Source organism: Diplotaxodon limnothrissa, linkage group LG13 (genome assembly GCF_057381915.1).
Source record: "Diplotaxodon limnothrissa isolate DT_005_m linkage group LG13, D_limnothrissa_male_GT1.1, whole genome shotgun sequence".
Lineage (NCBI taxonomy): Eukaryota > Metazoa > Chordata > Actinopteri > Cichliformes > Cichlidae > Diplotaxodon > Diplotaxodon limnothrissa.
The window spans coordinates 17674792-17695567 of record NC_140608.1 but is presented as its reverse complement, the minus strand read 5'-3'; the positions used below and the strand labels follow the sequence as shown (position 1 = coordinate 17695567).

General features: G+C 40.7%; 2 protein-coding genes across 2 annotated transcripts in view; both read right to left on the bottom strand.

The window, feature by feature from the left end:
* Positions 1 to 523: 523 nt before the first annotated feature.
* Positions 524 to 11472, bottom strand: LOC146620133 (uncharacterized). Its single transcript, XM_085368786.1, has 7 exons — positions 11279 to 11472; positions 8352 to 8550; positions 1576 to 4857; positions 1312 to 1491; positions 1055 to 1227; positions 833 to 950; positions 524 to 709 (listed from the first exon to the last, which is right to left on the bottom strand). The coding sequence occupies exons 1-7, from the start codon at positions 11470 to 11472 to the stop codon at positions 524 to 526; spliced, it is 4332 nt and encodes a 1443-aa protein (XP_085224912.1).
* A 1130-nt stretch (positions 11473 to 12602) lies between these two features.
* itga9 (integrin, alpha 9) overlaps positions 12603 to 20776 on the bottom strand; it is a 49066-nt gene continuing 40892 nt past the window's right edge. Inside the window, exons 24-28 of the mRNA XM_085368779.1 lie at positions 20414 to 20539; positions 20132 to 20251; positions 19953 to 20048; positions 16925 to 17044; positions 12603 to 15033 (exon numbers count right to left, since the gene is read on the bottom strand). Coding sequence (XP_085224905.1) covers positions 14935 to 15033; positions 16925 to 17044; positions 19953 to 20048; positions 20132 to 20251; positions 20414 to 20539 — 561 coding nt within the window. The 3' untranslated portion in view covers positions 12603 to 14934. The remainder of the gene's footprint in view (positions 15034 to 16924; positions 17045 to 19952; positions 20049 to 20131; positions 20252 to 20413; positions 20540 to 20776) is intronic.

Sequence of the window (20776 nt, the reverse complement as noted above, 5' to 3'; positions counted from 1 at the left end):
ACATGTGCTACAAAGACTGAAAGTTGTAGACGTAAGATGGAATATTGTTTGATAATATTGGTTTGTTTAGGTCAGAGTTCTCTGTCTGTAATTTGAGGTATTCCTGTTTGACTGAAACTAAGCTATTTCCTTTTTTTTTTTTTTAAAGTTCTTTTCATGATTCACATTGTAAATGCTTATTTTGTATCATGTGTACAGTGTGTTTTGGGGTGTTTTTTTATGTCAGCGTGGGTCGGTATGGTGGTTATGGTTGTCATAATATTGTCTGATATTTTTACAACACATGCCAGTCGTTTCAGTGAGTTTGTTACAAATATCTGGAATAAAGACAGGAAACAGCACCAGTTTTATTTCAGAACCACACACCAGTGTTGCAATGTGTCATTTTAGTGTGCGTGCTGTGCTTCTTTTTTTTTAACCACCAGCTCTAATACAATTCATGCAGCTGATTTCTCGGAGCAGGACACACAGCTTATGCATGAAACATTATTTTCTTCCTTTTCAAAATACAGTTGTAGCTGTCTTATACATTAACCTGTGGGGCAAGACTTGGGGCTAAAGGGTGCGCCGACGTCTTCCTCAGTCCCAGCTCATCTGTATCTGGGTTAGAGGTCTGCTGGGCTCGATGGATCTCCAGGTTTCTCTTCCACTGGAAACACAAAGCTGTAGCCTCTGCACCATCCGAATTTGGCTCAGGCTGCTTCAGACCCTGAAATCAGAGTGCAAGTGTTCAGTTTTAAGGAAGCAATTCATAGGGCATAATAAAAAGATGCCACTGAATCATATATTTGTAGTCCAGAGTTGCTGCTTGTGCTTGTGGTGTTGGATTTACTTTAATGCATGCTGTTTCTGCAGCTCGAACCCCACGTAAGACTGTCTGGAGCAGATTTTGTGCATTCTTTACCAGGATCTCATCAGAAGATTTGCACCCAGGAGTCACAGCATTGACACTTTGCAGGCAGAAGAAAATACTCATATTACGTTTCTTTTTTTCCCCTTTCAACATTTCTTTTATTAGTTTTCGGTGTGTGATTTCTGCTTGAAATTTCCTGACCTGGAAATGATGCTGAGCTGATTTGTGATGGTGAGAATCTGCTCAACAATTAGCGAGAGTTCAACTGCACACTGCTTGTCGAGGCTGTGGTTGGCAATAACTCTGATAAACTGGGTAACTGACTGGCAGTTTGAGATCACATCTTTGGCTGCAGAAACAAAAGCCTCTTTATTCTAAAGAAAAAAGAAACAAGATTGTAGATTAGTTTGCCTGCAAATCTAGTTGACGGTTGTGGAGGGACCTTTAGTTGGCATTACCGCTATTGGGCCTTTCTTCTTCAGATACTGAGTCATGTAACATACTGTGTCGGCCATCTTCCTGGTCACCTGGACTATTCTGTTGTCCTTGGGATCCCAGCTGTTGCTTTCTTGCTTTAGAAAAAGGGAGGTGTAGGTCAGGGAAGAGACTTCTTGGCACAAGCCAGATGCAGCACTATCCTGCAGAGAAGAATTAGGACATGGTTTATTGCGACATGATGGATTTATTACACAATAAAATCTGATCAATTATGCGATACTTACATCCTTTTTAGTATTTCCAGGTCCATATTTGGCCCCAGATGCCATATTTATGTTACTTTTTGCAGCATCTACATTTTCTTTAATGCCTTTCTGGTTTGAATTTATTGTTGTGTCAGAGGTAAATTCCACTTCTTTGACTTTAGTTGGGATTTTAGCCAAAACTTTGCTAATATCCTCAGGTGCTCTCCCCTGTAGTCCAGCCTTTATGTACTCTTTAACCTCTTGGTGAATCCCTTCTTGCTTCCTGATCTCTTCCATCACGTAATGAGCTTTTGCTGACCAACAGCGTGTCTGCACATCCAGACTGAGTGTGTCACAAATGTAGTGAGTCTCTAGCATGAGCCTCGCCCTGCAGATTATATCTGAGATCTGAAAAGACAGGTGGTCATTAATGGACCTCAGATTGGAGCGAGTGCGTGGGTCATGGATGTAATTTAAGCTGTCCTCCACTCTTCTGGTAGCAGATTTTACATTTTCAATAAGCGTTTGTGCCGCATGTTCAAACCTTTGCTCTGCATCTTCTGCGTTGTTCTCTCTGAAGTGTTCAGCAGCGAAATGAGCAATTGTGAGAAGATTTTGAAATGTAGTATCATAGTCCTTATTCACTTTGCTTAAATGACCAAAAAGCACTCGAATTTTAATCAAAAGTTTTCTCTGGAAGAATTCCGATTTTGCAAGGTGCACCACGCCTGGCATTAAATCAAATTCTTCTGCAGCTTTAAGGTAGTCCTCAGTCAGGTTTTTCAGTTCATCCTGGTATCTGGTTAACTCCTTTGATTTATAAGCACTTCTGCAGTTTATGCTTGTGAGCCTGGTTGCCTCTTGGATTCGGAGCGAGTTCTCAGACAACACTGAGAGCTGTTTCTGAGGGTTCAAATGGTTCAGTGCAGTCGATGTTCCCAAAATCTTATCCAGAGAATTAAGCAAAATCTGAATGGAGAGACTCCAGAGGATACAAAGTGCCTCTAGCTGATCTGACTGTCCTTCATATGCGGAGGAAAACTCTATCAGTTGCCTTGTGTTGTTCTGTGCTTTGGTAAGCTTGCTGTGTAAAACCCTCAATGTTTCTTGACCATCACTTTGTGTGGTTAAATCTGAAGATGTCAAGAGTTGGACCACGTCAGCACATAAAGTCATTGCTTCATTGAGTTGCTGTGCAGAACTGGCTGGTATATTTGGTAGATTCCCTTGCAGCTCATTATAAACAGTGTGATACCAGGTCCCAGCTGCTGGCAGCAAAACCTTTCGAATGTTATTAATAAGGTCAGAAAACTGTGTGCTGTGCTTAAAGATGCTCTCCGTACTCATCGCTGAGCTCATCGCCGTCTCTTGAGCTGTCTGGACGAGCAGTGGAGTCAGGGATACCAGCTCGGCCCTAAAGATTTCCAAAGTCTGACAGTCAACTGCATCGACAATGACCAAGGCCTCCTTTGTAGCTTGGGCATAACAGTTTGACAGCTCAAGAACACTGGTGCAGGCCTGGTTGAGCAGTGTCACGTCTTTCCCTTTAGTCACAGTTACAACTTCATACAAGAGGGGTAAAAGGTCAAATTTGAGAGGCTTGAGAATCAGTTTAGGCTCATCTGAGACAGCTGGGAACGTTAAATCATCGCTGTCAACTTTATGGTCTGGTTCGGCTTTTATGGGTCCCTGACCTGTGTGCTTCTCCTCATGTTTGGTTTCTCTTTCCAAAACTTCAAAAAAAGGAATATCCGAGCCTCTTAACATATCGTCCACACTCAGTTCACAGCTGTCTTTGACTGGCAGACATGGCTGTGTGATTTCGAGCTGACGAGCCCCCTCTCGCAGCGGGCTCAGGAGATGCGGATGCTGTTGGCCATCCAATCCTGATCTAAGCACCTTAAAATGCTCAATGACAGTGGAAACGCTGTCACTAAATGTAGAATATGCCTCCACGTTCAGCGTGGATCCATTAAGCATGCTTCTGACTGACTCAGCTACTTTGGCTTGAGATGACTGAACCTGCTTCAGGAGGACCAAAAGGCCGTTCCTGTAGATGGGTTCATCACTTCTATCCAAATGCCTCCTCACTGAGTGAATCGCCAGCTTCATGTGACCAATGAGGTTTGCTGCATGTTCATTAAACTGTTCATAGCTTTGTTCTCTGTATGCTGTGTCACATCCATGGCGATCACTCACCATCTCATTAACAGCTATACTGGTGAACTCCCTAATGTCCATCACATCACTGAAAGCATCCTGAAGCTGCTCAGTCTCCTCTTCCCATTTCTGACACACTTCACGAAGCTTCTGAGCAGTTTGCATTGAATTATCTGCCAGCTCCAGCGAAAGGGGAGCGATTCGAGCCCTGAGTCTCGAAAGGCATGCTCGGGAATTTTCCACATTCTCTAAACTCTTAGCATCGAGAGCCATAGCTGAGGTAAAATTGGCGACCTGGATTAGTCTGTCAGTGCAGGAAATTAAATCCTCAACTTCCGACTGAATAAAGTTCAGATCCAGCTTTGTAGAGGAATCTAAAAGCAAGATGTGTCCTAAAAGTTGCTCAGCTGTGGAGGAAGCCGCAAGAAGTATGTCCATGACTTGATACAGAACTGTAGTCATCAAAGTTTTGTCAAGCATTAGTATTTGCTGGCGCAGGAAAATGCAGGTCTTCTCAAAGCTCTGTGCAGAATCCTCAGAAGACTTTAAAATCCTTTTTATGTCAGACCAGAACTGCAGGATGTGACGACAGTGGAAAACCACTCTTTGCTGAAAGTCTCTGCGAGACATGTTTGCCACGACCATGCAATGAAACACAAGATCTCTGACCAAGCAGTCAAAGCTGCTGTCTCGGATTGAGGAGGTGGAGGGACTAGTGAGCAGTTGTAATAGACTGTTACTTTTCCAGGTATAATACCCACAAGGCCCCAGTGGTCCTCCATGGCAGTCACTCTGGAGGGTTGCTGTAATGTCACCAACAGTATTCTGAACTTTGTCCAGAATGTACCTCTTGGCTTCTCGGGCTTGCTCATTGGTAGGGTGTTTGATGGTTATACACATGGCTGTGTGCAGCATGGAGATGCACCTCCTCAGGGTGTCCAAGGAATCGAGGAGTTGTTTGGTTTGTCTGGGATCCCGTAAGGAATTTGCTCTCTCCATTGTCAGTCTGTTAAAGGCAAGAAGAGCCTCAGAAAACATTTGGAAAGATTTAAGAAGAGACTTGATATCTGAGGAGGAGCCAACTTCAGAGAGACACTCCAAAACCTGATCAGCAGCAGCTATAACTTTCCTTACAGCAGCATCATCATCCACCAACAGAACCTAGGAGCAGAAGGCACAAGTCACTGTGTTACTGCTGCTCTACAGCTTACTGTACCTATTTAAGAAGTATGAAAATACGGTGTCAGACTGTCAGTAAATCAATTAGTTAAAAGATTTTGGCCATGATCGAAATATTTCAACAGCTTTGACAGAATACGACAAAATGTAAACACATCCATCTATAGGCTTTGGTGAGCCTCTTTGGTTTTATGCTGCATTTGGCTGAAAACCTTCAGTGAACTGTATGAACAGCTGCCCTTTGGATCGCCATGAAATTTGGTTTCTGAGCTTCCAAACTGTGATTCAGATTCAATGCTAAAATCGTTATAATGCTCGGAATTCAGAATCAGAATCAGAATCAGAATACTTTATTGATCCCTGGGGGAAATTATTTTTTGTTACAGTGCTCCATTTTAAACCAACATTAAGACAAGACAGACAATACACTAACTAAGAATAGTACAATATATACATATATATACATACATACATACATAAGTCACTCATAAATAAATAGTTGGAAAAGAAACATGTGTAGTTGTAGCAGCAAACAGTGTGTTAAGTGGATGCGTTGTACAGGGAGATGGCCACAGGCAGGAATGATTTCCTGTGTCGTTCAGTGGTGCTTTTCGGTAATCTCAGTCTCTCACTGAACGTGCTCCTGTGACTGACCAGCATGTCATGGAGTGGGTGGGAGGTGTTATCCAACATTGTCTTTATCTTGGACAGCATCCGCCTCTCCGACACCACCTTGAGGGAGTCCAGCTCCATCCCCACAACATTGCTGGCCTTACGGATTAGTTTATTAAGTCTGTTGGCATCTGCGACCCTCAGCCTGCTCCCCCAGCATGCAACAGCATAGAGGATCGCACTGGCCACAACAGACTCATAGAAAATCCTCAGCATTTTCTGGCAGATGTTGAAGGACCTCAGTCGCCTCAAAAAATAGAGACGACTCTGGCCCTTCCTGTAAAGTGCTGTGGTGTTTTTAGCCCAGTCCAGTTTATTGTCAATGTGTACTCCAAGGTATTTATAGTCCTCCACAATGTCAACACTGACCCCCTGAATTGAAACAGGGGTCAAGTGTTTCCTGGTCTTCCTGAAGTCCACGATCAGTTCCTTGGTCTTTGCCACGTTGAGCTGCAGATGATTCTGCTCACACCACGTGACAAAGGAGTCGACCACAGCCCGGTACTCTGTCTCATCATCCCTGCTGATGCATCCAACCACCGCAGAGTCATCAGAAAACTTCTGAAGATGGCAGGTCTCTGTGCAGTGGCTGAAGTCTGTGGTGTAGAGGGTGAAGAGGAAGGGGGAGAGGACAGTCCCCTGTGGTGCCCCTGTGTTGCTGATCACCTTGTCAGACACACACTGTGGGAGACGTACATATTGTGGTCTTCCTGTCAGGTAATCAACAATCCAGGACACCAGAGAAGCATCCACCTGCATCGCTGCTAACTTATCACCCAGGAGGGTCGGCCTGATGGTGTTGAAAGCACTGGAAAAGTCAAAAAACATGACCCTCACAGTGCTCGCCGGCTGGTCCAGATGGGTGTAGACACGATTGAGCAGGTAGATGATGGCGTCCTCTGTTCCGAGACGAGGCTGATAAGCGAACTGAAGGGGATCCAGGTGTGGTCTTACTATGGGTCGCAGCTGGTCCAGGATGAGCCTTTCCAGGGTCTTCATGATGTGGGAGGTCAATGCCACGGGCCTGTAATCCTGGGGGCCACTGGGACGTGGCGTCTTTGGTACAGGGACGAGGCATGATGTCTTCCACATCACCGGGACCCTCTGCAGACTCAGACTCAGCATAAACAGTTTATGAAAGACTCCACACAGCTGGGGGGCACAGGTCTTGAGGACAAGGGGACTCACTCCGTCTGGTCCAGCAGACTTGCCTGAGTGAAGTCTCCTCATTTGCATCTCAAATTATATGTTGCTATGCCAGCTCAGACTTTGAAAGTGAAACAGAGGAGAAAGTTTCTACATTGTCAGATAAAGTCAGTGAGTAGCTAACAGGAAAGAATAGTTGGGTTGCGGTCACGTGGTTCTGATGACGTGCGGAGGCAGCGCGATTTTTGAGTGGAGGGCGGAAGTAAACATGGAGGACACTGTGGAGAGTCAGGAGAGCAGCTATTGTGCAACTTTAGACCCCGTTTCTCGGGAGAGATATAAACAGATAGTTAAAAAATATATCGGACGTGATCCGTATTCTTTGAAAATGTCCGAATACACCACAGAAGTAAAGGATTTGCCTACTATCGAGGCTGTGGATATCACCAACTACTTGGTCCTCCAGACTTCTTACTACACTAGGCAGCAAATGAAAGCTTTCAAGAGTCTGGAGGCGTACAATTTTTTTGTCAGCGGGTGGGTCCACAACCTTGGAACAAAACGTCTCCGTGATGGATACAGTTTGGTGTTTGCAAGGGTGAGTGTTTGTTCTTATATTGCTTTATCTTAAACACGCTAACAGTTAGCGGTAGCGGCTTTAACGTCAACAAACATGCCACATCCTTAGGACTTCGTTAGAGTGACAGTTGTTTGTTTCAAGGTAAACCATTCTCAGCCGTCTGTTGCATATCCAAAATCGCCTCTGCACATCGATGCTGTTCTGCCTTAAGCTTCATTCTTTTCTCTCGTTTGAGAACTGATTCCGATCTGGGTTTTCGTTCGTAGCCGAGATTGACTGTCGGAGCCCAGTCCTCCGACTCTTCGTCATCCAAAGCACTTGGGCAGCCTATAGTCCCAATCAAGTCAATATTAGACTACTAACTTAAAAGCACTAAGTAAACGAGAATTTAACGACAACCTAATGCTAATAAGTTCGTTTGCAAACATAACATTACCTCTGACGAAGTGGTCGCTGCAGACACGGGCATTGGCAGACTCTGCTCCTCCCGACTGTAAACGTAAATTTAAAATCAATTTTTTCCTACGTTTTTCGGTTAGAATTTTCCATTTTTCTCCTCTTCGTTGGGCTATTTTTGGTACCCTAAAATACCGTTTATCAGTTTCTCTGGTCGACCTACTGGAGCATCCGTAAACACAACAGGACATAGGCATTTTGCGTACTGTCTGTCTGTGATTTTGCGCTTATCTTTTTCACTTCCGACCGCCAGTCAAATTTCGCGCTTTACGTCGACGTCACGTCTACGTCAAATGAAACCTAGCTATTACTGTACTTAAAAATTAACGATGGAAAAAAAATGTTCTTTACACAACAGCACCAGAAGGCTAAAGATGATGGCTGAGTTGCTGAGATTCTCCACATGTGAATTAAAAACAGACGGTGTGGGAGTCTTCTGTTGTTTTTAAATAATGTCAACATTTAAGAAACCTCTGAGAAAGTAAAAGCAGATGTAGCTGCCTAAGATGAATCTAATGAAACCTTTAAGTGCTTTAACCTTATTTGTTTTCTCTCTGCTTTAATTTGGGTATAATTTTTAGGACAGTTGCAGACAGCTTTTTCTTTTCTTTGTCTACTTTACCTTGACTATTCCGAGGAAAACGTTTTGTGTAGCAGTGACGAGCTCCTCTCTGTGTTCAGTTAAACTTGGCTGGATACTCAGTTTCTGAGCTGCCAGCAGGACATGCTGCCCACACACAGCGAATGACTCTAGCAGGGAGGACATCTCCATGTGAAAAACTTCATCCTCCGTCTCACGTATTTGCCTAGAAGTAAAGAGTCTGCTGTTCATCAGATAATATATACAAACACAATTCCAACCAAGCTGGGATGCTGTATAAACAGTAAATAAAAACAAAAGGCAATTATTTACAGAGCTCACAAACTCCCATTTATTCATAATAGAAGACATAAAAAATAAAATGTTTAAGCTGAGACATGTTATGAAGGAATATGAGATTAGAGCTGTTCATGAATTATTAAATAATAATGAAATAAAATATTCATTTAACAAAGTATTTATGAAATAATTGTTAAGTCTTCACTAATAATTACACCTTACTAAATGATTTAATAGACAACAAAAGGTAAGCTAATAATTCTAAATGAATTATTAAGCCATCAATAAATACTTGAAATGGAAAAAGAATTTAATTAAAAGGAACAGTGGAAATGAGCCATCTGATTGGTTATCCGGTTGTTCAGTCTGACGTCACTAGCCGTGTCTGGGTCTAAACTCCGCTGCAGGTCCATATATCAAACGATCACTGTGGCATTACTGAGAGTTGAAAAACTGTCTAAAGTCTTTCATCTTTAATAAAATGATCAGCGTTCTGCTCTACCAGGTGTAACAATTGAGTTTAACATCCAGGCATCCATGAAAACGGAATTTATGACATTTAACGGAGTTAGAAGTTAGCAGGGAGTTAGCTCGCTAGCTTCTATCTAAATACAATATAGCATGTCCTGACTGCGGGGTTTTGGAAACAAATTAAAACGTACAGCTCTGCTATCACTTCCAGCATAAATGAAGACAGAAAACTAAACAGCAGTGACGTTTGTAGGGTTACTGAAGTTGGGCTAGCTGGTATATAATGATGTGCTACGTGACCGCTAGCGACATAGCTATGTTAGCATAATATAAACAAGCTAACTTTTTTTTCCACTCGATAAAAGTTAACGTGAGTGTTGTCGGTGGTCAGAAACAAATGTAATCGCATGGCAGGATGCTGTAAAAGGACCAAACTTCAGCCAGGAGAACAACTGAGATAATCCATCCACAATACGAGGTTAGTCATTCATATACTGCTGCATGGGCTGGGCTGTAGTTACATCCTAAGGTTTTAAAAACTGAGCTTAAATAAATGATTAGCGGTAATAAAAGCCGAGGGAGGTCAACAGGGATCACTGACTGTTTTAGGAGCTTTTTGAGATCAAATAGAAGAAAATACATAACATTAAACATGTTAACAACACAAAAGCCATATTAAACGCAGACTACTTTAGACCCGGAAGTAGGATTCGTCGCGTCATCACTGAACAACCGGATAGAGAAGGGCTAGCCACCTGGATTTCTCTGTGTTTGGCCCAGTAGTATTGCTACTGCTAAGGAGAGCTTTAAAGGAAATCTTGGTGGTACACAAGGACATTTTAACTTGATCTTCACTTCCTTAAAATGTCTTAGATGATTAAATCAGGTATAAGAAGAATATGACGGGACCTTAAATGAAGCCCTAATCCTCCACTAGCCTCTTGAAGCTAACAACGCTAACACTAGCATCACTGCCCCACACTTTAACGCTAAAAACAAATCTGCTGCCTTCATTAAAAAAAAAAAAACATAATAAAATAAAACAAATAAATAAAATAAAAATGACTCAAGTTGTCCAACCTTGTGTCTGAAGTCTAAAGTTGCAGTGCTGTGTTTGTAGAATACCCAGTATGAAGATTAGACTGGAGCAGATCTTTGAAGTCCTCATGTGGATTGTTAACACCTCCACCCAGTTCAAAAAGCCATTAACAGCTGCTATTTTCTGAGGTCCCCTCCTCCCTCTAAGAGTCACCAGAGGAGCCTGTGTTTCACTACCAGCAGACCAACATATTTATTTTCATTTTAATTGTTTTGTAATCACGCTTTTAAAAAACGAGTTAACACAAAAGACATTACTTTGTTGTTAAATGGTTTCTTCTTTAATTATGAAAGTGTTTAAATCACATAGCACGGTGTTTGTTGGGGTTAATTTGTCCACATTATTAGTCTACAAGTTGCTGCCTCTGCTATATTATTTTTATCCAAAGTTGGGAAACCCAGCCACTCTAAATCTGGCATTTTTACAAGATGAATTTAAGTGCTCAAATTAACTAAAATACATTTTCCCTTTTAAATAAACAAAACATATGCCTATTTATGTCACCAGCCTGTTGCCAGTTTATCTAATTAACTGTAAAATGTCCCTTGAGTACCACTTATTTTTCCAGTTTTGTTGCCTTCATCCCAGTTTTTTGAGACATGTTGCATCCATAAAATTCAAAATGAGCTAATGTTTTTCCTGAAATTGTACTTTTTCTCAGTTCAAACATTTAATTTGTGTTCTATGTTCTATTGTGAATAATGCCTGAGATTTGCAAATCTCTGCATTCTCTTACATAAGTATTCTAACTCTTCCCCAATTTGGGTTGTATTACACATTTCAGTTTCATACAGATTAAATAATTAAATTTGATTTTCCTATATCCTCCTGAGAGCCAGCTTATTCATTTAGATCCTGTGTAATGGACATTTGTCTATATCTTGTGACTTATTTGAGCTACCCGTCTAAGTCCTGATGTCCCCAATAGAGGACATCCTGGCCTTTCCATTGATATCTTATGTGTTTGGGTGGCCTCTTTTAGCTCCAAAGATGCAGGAAATTACAAGAAAAGGTTAAACTGAAAGATACTTTTTTCCTCTCTGCAGGCTATTGCTTCATTTGAAGTATTATACATTATGATTTTCATAACAGTACATACCTGGAAGCCACTGCTGCCATGTTCTCAGTAGCTTTAGCCACAGTCTGAGCTGCCCCCTCCAGCTGGCTGAATTGTTCAGGTTCCTCTGCGCTGTCACACAGCAACACCAGGCGGCATATATGAATTGCAATTGGTGCAACCACCTGCTCAACTGCTACAGTCCTGATCAACCCATGATCGAACAACGAGGACATAGTTAAGAGACTGATTCTCTCTGGTCAAAAGAAAGTGAGTACCATAAATGTTGTTGTATTCCTGCTGTATTTAGCGTGGTAGCTTTTTTAATAATTGATTTGCTCACCACAGCAGCTTGTTCTTGACTTCAGTGTTTCATAGCAACTGGTGTCACCTGATCAACAGCACGCAGCTTCATCAAGCTTTAATGTATTGACTGATTAGTTGCCATATTCTTTGAGATAATGCTTTGTTAGCAAACCTAAACCTAAATATACTATATGGTATTGAAGAGCCAGTATTGTTTATGTGACACTTCATCACAGGTGTGGTTGAACTTTTAAAGAGAGTTTTACAGTTTTCTGGCACATGGTCAGTGAAAGTATAGTAGCAAATTATTAGGATCTTCAAGAAGATATGGGAAAACTCTTAGCAAAATAGAAAGAGGACATTAGAACATTGAATATTGTACATAACATGTTGTTTCTGACCAGGGTTCCTTTAAAATGCATTCACGTTATTTTCAGTGCTTAAGATATGAGCTAATTTGGATTTTTTTTATACTTTCAGGTTAAATGGTAGTCTTTTCTAAAACTCATGATATTACACCATCATACTGTATCAATACATTTGTATAAAAAGTCATCAGCACCCAACGAATCCACTGTAGCCCTTTAAAATAAAGATAAAGTTTTGTAGCCCAAAAGAACAAAAAATCAATGATATTTAATTCCCAATGACACAAGATCAAAATATAAATATATATTTGCCATTTTGGGGATTTTTAGCTGATCAGAATGGTCATTTTCTGTGGACTGGTTGTTATTTCAGCTCTAATAATCTAAGAACATCTACTTATAAATGTACTTAGTGTAAATGATCAGTGAAAAGTTTATTAAAATATATTTTTAACAGTATTTCCCCCCAAATAGCATTTTCTAAAAACCTGAACAAGCAGTTTTGTGTTTTTCCCCATTGTTGAATTTTGTTTGGTGCGACTGAAGAAAAGCTGCCAGCAGAGAGCACCATTCACCACAAATAAGCAGCAAACACTGGAGCCACGTTGATAACAAGAGACTTCATTCTAAAATTCATCAACAGATAAATATACAGCTGGAACATGATTTTAAACATCAAACGTACAGCACACTATAATGGAAATGATATTCAGTGACAGTAGTATACTCAGAACAAAACCCCAAATAACGATGCGATTAAAGGTGACAAACATAAAAACAAAGTATAATCATCACAGTTAAACTTTACCAAAAAAAAAAAGAAAAAAAAAGTCAAGTGTTGGTTTCTCTGCATTAATACATAGCAACAGTTTAACAGATGCAGAGGGAAGGCGTGGATGTGTACAGTATACGCTGTATTACCAGTGGAAGTAAATGGTGTCAGAAGATCTATACAGCACATTTTAGAGCGAAGCAATCATAGTGATCAATAAAGTGACGATAAAGTTTTAGTTCTTTGGCATTGCACGTTTAAATCTGACTGGTCTACTAAAGAAATTACCAAAAGGTACTTTATACTTATATACTGCATATCTATTTTAATGTAAATCTTGTCACCCAATGCTGATTGTTAAAGCTTTTGACTCTTAAATTGAATTTTTTTTGGAGCATAATTGAAGTTTTTGGTTTTTTTTTAAAGATTACATGAATTTATCTGTTTGTTCAGCTAGATAGGGTTGCAAATGTGCAAAGTACAGACACACAAAACTTTGCAGTTAACATCAAAACAAAGTTCAAAAATGGGTAGGGTATGACCTATGAGTACTGAGCAACAGGTGCCAGAAGTAGGGGGACCAAGGCACCAGCGATTCCCATATTACCACATTTTAATTTTCTCACTGTTTATATATTTGTGGGGAGCTTTAATACTGAATTTGCTAATGTCTTATTTCAATCACAATTAAATCTAGTATTTAAAAGAACTGACAAGCCTGCAGGGGGGAAAAAAGTTTTAGCAGAGAGGAGCTGTGGGTTCATATGGTGGCGGATTTTTCAGGGCACTGACATCCCTCAACCCTGGCTTAAAAGTAACTTTTCCCAGGAGCCCCAAAGAGCTTGTATACTGTATGTGTAGTGATTGAGTGCAGCATATTCTCACCTATTTTTAGGGCATTACTCATACCACGACAGTCTTTCATCTGGCTGTGTAGAGCAACAGTATCTCATATTTCACACTATAATCCAATGGCTGATAACATAACAGTAAACTTAAAAATGGAATGCTCCGGTAAAGTCTGAGAAGGTTTTGGAAATAAATCGTGATCAGGTATTTCAAGAACAATAGTTAATCCTTTTCTGCTGTATTTCAGTGAGAATTTACAAGACATTCAGCTAAACTATGTTCACTTGAGCCTGGGAGGTTTGGCCGTCCATTATAAAAGTCTCCTTGCATACCTGAGCAGTTTTTGCTCCTACCAAAAGCAGCTTTACGTCAGATTTGCTTGACTATACATTCCACTTTCAAAACTCATGGTATTTTGAAACATTTTAAAGAATAAAGATTTAAGTTTAATCTATGAAATAATAGCTTTTGTATATTATCATCTACCAGCGAATCAGCTGAAAGCCAGACCAGAACAAAAGGAATGATCTTTTAACCATCTTTTGCATTTTAGGCATGGTTAACAAATGGAAACATGAAAAAAGCGGTCATCATGAAGACAGAGAGAGCCCTCACAGTGTGTCACAAATGGAAACACTAGTGCATTGCGTTGGGACAGGTTGCGGGTACTGTAGCATAGAATTAGCTCTGGCTGATTAGAAATGTGAGGGGATGGGCAATCAGATGTGTAAAACAGATTTTCATCAGCCAGCAATAGTACAGAAAAGATACAATCTTTCACTCCCAGCATCTGGGATGAACTGAATATACAAATGATTCCAATCATGTACTCTACTGGACATATCTTTGGCACAAAAAGTAAATCTAAGGGGCCAAGGCATTCATTCTTATCAAACATCAGTGCTTTTAAGAAAACATACCGTAGATATAGTATGTTTATAATGGCATTCAAAACCCCAACTCTTTTCAAAGCTCACTTTTACACAATATGGCTTAAAGTATATGTATAAAAATAAATTTGCTATGTAACACAGCCCTGAGGGTTTTCTTGTCCACCAGTATTCATGCCGTCTCCACATCCCTGTACGGATGTGAGCCTCCATCAACAGCTCTGCTCTGCTGGCTGGGTGATACCTCCTTTGAGATTAGCTGAATTCCACAGCAAGTGTCCGCTGGCAAGCCACCTTGTCACCTCAGAAGCCTGTTTCCTGGACTCCCTCCCTCCTCCCCCCAAAAATATTAAGTCTCCAAAAAATATGGAGAATATTCTCCTCTTCCACATATGGAAGACTGAAGGGCCCAATGCCACAGGGGGCGGCTGGGCTGAGAGACCCTGTGCTATTGGATCTTTCGCAACCGAATCCCTAATCTCACTGGCTCCTCTGGGACTCCCGTTGTAAGTCTCAGTGGTCCTTATCCATCCAGTCCCAGCTTTCATCGCTGTCCTTTCTGTTCTTTTCAGCCTCAATGATCTCTCTGTAACGTCGACGGAAGAATCCCATCTGTCAAAGAGTGAGAGGAGTAAGAATTTAAGTTAATAAGCTGCATCTGTGGTTGTATCTGACTTGCAAAAGAAAATATTCATTTCAGTCAGCAATTACAGATCACATTCACTTTACATTGCTGCATAACATTTTCAGACACATACCAGAACTTTTTAGCATATACCTTTTCTCTCCAGAGATTGTCATTTTTCAAGCAAAACATAACATAGGTAATTCATAGCTGTGACCTAGAGTTACACCACTAGCTGATTTTATCGCTCCATATTAGCTTATCACGTACATATATTTTGGTACAGGCAAATATGTCTCAAATATAACATTTTTGTCATATCTGATACCCTTGCTTCCTCTCTGAGCAGAGAGGTGTGAAGATAACACTAATTTTTGTACTGTAAATACGTTTCCTGCTACTTTGACCTGCTAAGGCCGTTAAGCTAGGTATTATATTCTCCTGTGAAAGAAATATACCTGCTTAAGATACAATTTTACATTTCAGTTTTAACATGAAATAAATAAAAACATGTGTCTTAAAGTTGCTTTTAGATGACATGACGAGTGTCAGGTTAGCTTTTTCCTCTTGTTTTTAGTTTTTGCGTTAAGCTCACGCTGCTGATTTGTTAGCTTAGCGCAAAGTGTTGCTCAGTGTTGCTCTTTTTTTAAAAAAGGTAGTAACAGTTATATATTTGTTATGAATACATTTCAGGAATCTTTTTTTTTTTAAACACTAGCTAGTTATTTTGCAGCTGTTTTTCAGTATCACCCTAAAAAAGTATTTTGGCTGTAGCAGGAGAGGTTTGTGAGTGTGGACGCATGACACTGAGACAAACTGCAGCAGCCTTTTTTTAATGCTAGAAAATCAGGATTTGCGCAACACCATTGTCTTGCTTATCTGCTGGATTTGGTTTGACATATTACGTAATAGCAATGCAATTCACTGGCTAACTCTCAGGAGTGTCATTGGATGGGTGGCCAATTGGACAATTTATTTAGAACGGCTCTTTCTTTGAGCAGCACTTTTACAGAAATTACATAATTTTTGTTAAGCTAACAACTCAGACCTTGAGTTCACTGTGATGGATTATATATCTAAGTTACAGAAATGTGCAAGTTAATATTTTCTCCCACAGTGAAACAGATGGAAAATAATGAATCTATGAGGTGTGCAATTTATTTCAAATATAATGGATTGAAATATGGCCAACAGCAATGTAAGTAAAACCACATGAAACCACCACCAAGGTTTGACAAAACTCAAGCATTTACCTTACTGAAACATTTCTTTAGGAATGTAATACTGACTACCCATTTAAATTTCATGAAAGTATAAGATTCATTTACCAAGTGTAGTATGTATGAGATATGACAATGTGGTAAGACCAGTAGATTCTTGGTGTGTATCTAATCAAAGCAGCCACACTGGCTTGCTGCCTCTCTCCCTACGACTCCATTCATTTATCTGTATTTGGCTGCTGAAGTTTATTGATACAGACCTGTGCTCTCCTCAGGCATTTCCTGAAGAGAGCAATACAGGACATGTGCCGCTCTTGTAAGTGGGGTTTATTTTGGCTGGGTCTGAGGAACTGGGGATCGGGGGTGGGGGTTCAACATTTCAAGGCTTAGTTGTGGTATTCCCAGTGAAAGATGAAGCAGTGAAAAAGGAATGGAGTTTTCTGCTAAAGGGGCCTCTGGACAGCAGTGTAATTGCCATTCCCCCCTCTTTAGATTTTTCTTTCATGTGAGTGGTGTGGTGTTAATTATTGTCCACTGTGTGATTTGTCCTTTTCATGGACAATACAGAGTGGACAATACTGCGCTGGCATTCAAGTGGAGTGTTGTGACCAGTGCTGTAAGCTGAAAAGTCTCGATCTGTGTTTATGAGTTGGTTTACCTTCCAAAGCAGCACAGCTAACAGCAAAAAGATGAGGATTCCCACCAGCAAACTGATGGCGATGATCCAGCCGACTACGTAACCCCTTGGCTCCTGACTGTGGAGAGCCTCAAACACCAGCTAAAACACAACAACATCGCAGTGAGTCACACTAAAATGCAACACACACAATGCACATTAAGTCATGTGCTGCTAATGATGCAATCCAGTGCAAAGCAGCAAGAGAGACACATCTGATTTCAGAGTGCTTTGGTTCCATGGTTTGATTCAAAGGACCAATGTTTAAAGCAAAAAAAAAAAAAATGCTTTCAAATAACAGGAAACTAGTACGAAGGCATTTTTCAGGACATAGATATTGGTTATACAAACAGGAAGCACAAGTCAGACTTAAATTAGATTCTAGGTTCATGGAGTGACCTTTGGTCCACATGGAACAAACATTATGAGCAGGTTTATTAATTTGTAACAGCTGATGCTCTCAAACATATCTGCAGTCATAAGTGAGCATTTTTGTACATCTCAGTTAGTCAGTCCTCTTTGGTCCAGACTAAATTATTTTGATAACCATACGATGGAGAACCATGACATTTATTGAGGATGTGATGAACCCAAGACTTTTAATGTAAGCAAAAAACCCCAAACAAACAAACATAAACAACTGATAAGATTCACATGAGCCTGTAAGGAACATTTCCATGCTAACGAGCTAAACTAAGATAGTGACTTTGATATATGATGGTAACGTTAAGCATCAGCAAGTATTTGTCTTATTAATCAGAGCAGATAAAAACAATGCATCATCTACTCCCTTTTTGAATTTTGTGTCATGCTTTTAGACTGGCTAATTCTGAGTTATTGCTATTCAGGGAGCCTTGGCAACTCTTAGCTTGGTTCTGGTGTGATTTAGAGGTATCTGAGCTTTTTCCCATGACATGGAGGAACGCTGACCAGCTGGATAATCTGTCACTGATAACAAATTCATGCTTATTTGAACCAGTGCACTCTGGCTTAAGTACAAAACATTTGAAGTGGTCCTAAGTGACAAATTTTGTATATACTGTAATTAAGTAAACACACTGCACTTCTTTTGATTCCCTTTCTAGCAGCAGTGCTAATGTTTATTTGAATTTGTAGCAATTACCATTACATTTAAAAGGCCATATTTCTACTTTGGACAAAAGTTGATTTGAAGCTATTAGATATCTCTTTACAGGAGCCTTGTCCAACAAACTGAGCTTGACAGGTTAAATTTACACTGTATTAACAGTGTTTTGACTGAGTGAAATATTCCATTACTCTGCATCACAGCAAAGCCTGCTGTAATATTAGCATTCTGGCTTTAAATGGAAAACAGCAGACTGCCCAATTGCAAAATCGATGGGTTTATTTACTTACTAATGTTCACAAACAAAGACAAATACTGTGTGTTCACACACAGTGGGCCGACCGAGGGACGCTGTGGCTTTAATGTCCAGCGTTGCACAGGATTTAAACACAAATGTGGCATGAAACACCAACTGTGAGCCAGCCAAAAAACAAAGTGGACAAGTGAAGAACAATCTCTCTGTTGAATAGTTTCACACATTAACACGTTCCCGTTACCCCAAGCTCTGGAATGTAACTGTTGTTATGCATGCCAAGGCGTTTGCGTGCACAAAAAAGATTAAACCTCTACTGGTCATTGCTCTCTGACGCTGAGTTTCTCAATTTAACTTTGGCAGTCCCTTAATGCGAAGTTCATTTACCGCTGTCCTCATTTTCTAAATTTGTAAGTTGCACACTTTCTTGCTTTAACAGCCTTATGTGTGCATTCTTAGTAAAAAAAAACAAAACAACATGTGGATTTATGTGGATTTGTTTTTATTTCACGGGTGATAAAAAAGTCAAGCTTGTTGTCTCGCTGACAGCCAGAAGGCTTGCTGTGAACAGCACAGCCTGGGACCACAAATTATATTTGCATCGTGTTCTCTAGCTAGCTGGGATCCTGAGGGAAAAGGTAAAAATGTTCACTAAAATTCACTGGAGTACGTTTCACTGGAATGAGCACACTTGCAAAGTGCTGAAAGAGCAGCATGGCTTGGAGACATTTATACCAGGTCTGAATTTTCCGAGCACAACTGGAGCTCAGGGTCAGCAGGCCTGCAACCCAATCAGTGCTGTAATCTTTTCCAGGATCCCACTGCAAGCATGCTGGTTGCTAAACGCAATCAGCAAATCCGATCTGCTAGGCCATTTGATCACTCAGCGTACAACAATGGGGGGAGGGTCTGTCCTTGTGCACATCTAAGGGACCCCCAAAAGCAGCTAATAGAAATACCACTACACAGTAAACCCACAATGACCAGCTGTTCCCTGCACTCATGTCATTTGTGACAGATCTGGAGCACATCAGCAATTCAAGGGAATTGTGACCGAGCTTCTAAAGATGAACATGCTTTTTGATATATTTTTGCAGGGAAAGCACACAATCCTTCACCTGTAACCTCTGGATGGGTAGAATCTCCAATAAGCATCTGACCTGTGTGACTCCTTTTGAGCACATAGGTCAGCAGCAGCAGTTCTGTTCTGCCTGCCGCTTTTGGCAAGATGAAATGTATGACGGCTATTAATCCAAAGTGAGACAACACGGACAAAGACACAAACAGTTCACTGAAATTTGCTAAAGTTTATAGATGGTAAATGGACTGGAACTTGTAAAAAATGTTTCTACTCTGATGGCTCAAAATGCTTTCTTTTTACATTTTTAAACAAGGTTAAACAAGTCTTATTCAAACATTCACATTTTTCTATACCTAAGGTCTTTATCTAAGATTCCTGTGCACACACATCAATAGATGCATCGGGGGCAACTCTGGTTTCAGTATCTTGCTCGAGGATACTTCGAATTTGAGTAGCCAACAACCTTCTGATTGGTAGATGACATGCTTTCCCTTCTGAGCTTTTGCCAAATTTTGGATTAATATAGAGGTTTTTAGATATTCTTCACTGACATGGTCACACAGTGAGGGTAAATTCATGGCATACTCACAGAAATGTCCTCTGGCAGGCCATTCGGCACCTCCACTGTCCTGTCATTTACTTGCACGTTGCCCCGTGTGACGAACTGGATCACAGAGGAAGAATCCTGTCGGTGGACAGATTATGGACTGCTTTAAGAATCACAGCAACCTGTGAATGAATTTATTACCCTCACGGCTTGAGCCTCACCGTCTTTAAGATTTCAGTGTTGAGTAAAACTTTTATATCTATGCTCAAAGCTTCTTCTTTTAACTGTGGACCCAGGCTGCAGGAGATCGTCATACAGGCTCTTCCAGGCCGATCACAATCCTGTTAAAAAAAAGATATTTGAAAAGCAGTGAGAAAAAAGAAGGACGTGTGATAAACAGATGTTACACCGACTAAAAGAAAATAAAAACAAGAATCCTCATAGGGGGTGACTCTCAGTGACCTCTGAAAAGTCAAAGTGCAACATGAGGGCTGTATATTTACCAAGACTTTCCGTCCTGATTTGGTGAAGAAGGCAAAGATGGAGTGAAAGATGCTCTCTTTGTCCTGGGGGATGGTGCATGGTGTTGGGTTCCTATGAGGAGTGCAGTTCCCTCGACCGTTGGCCACCTGAAGCACAGTTATTTAACAGGCATGTGTGACATGGGTGCAGAAGAAAGAAAGCATTTTTGCCAAGTTTATGCTGCAGACAGGTTTGGGAGTGACATCGAAAATGTTGACGCATGTACTTTTGTCACCTAAACTGGACCTATCTCGCTATTGTTAGGAGTCTCCAGGGCTCACAGGAAGTTCTCTCCAAGAACAAGTTGGAACCCCTCCCAGACTGTTTTCCCCATATAGAGTGAT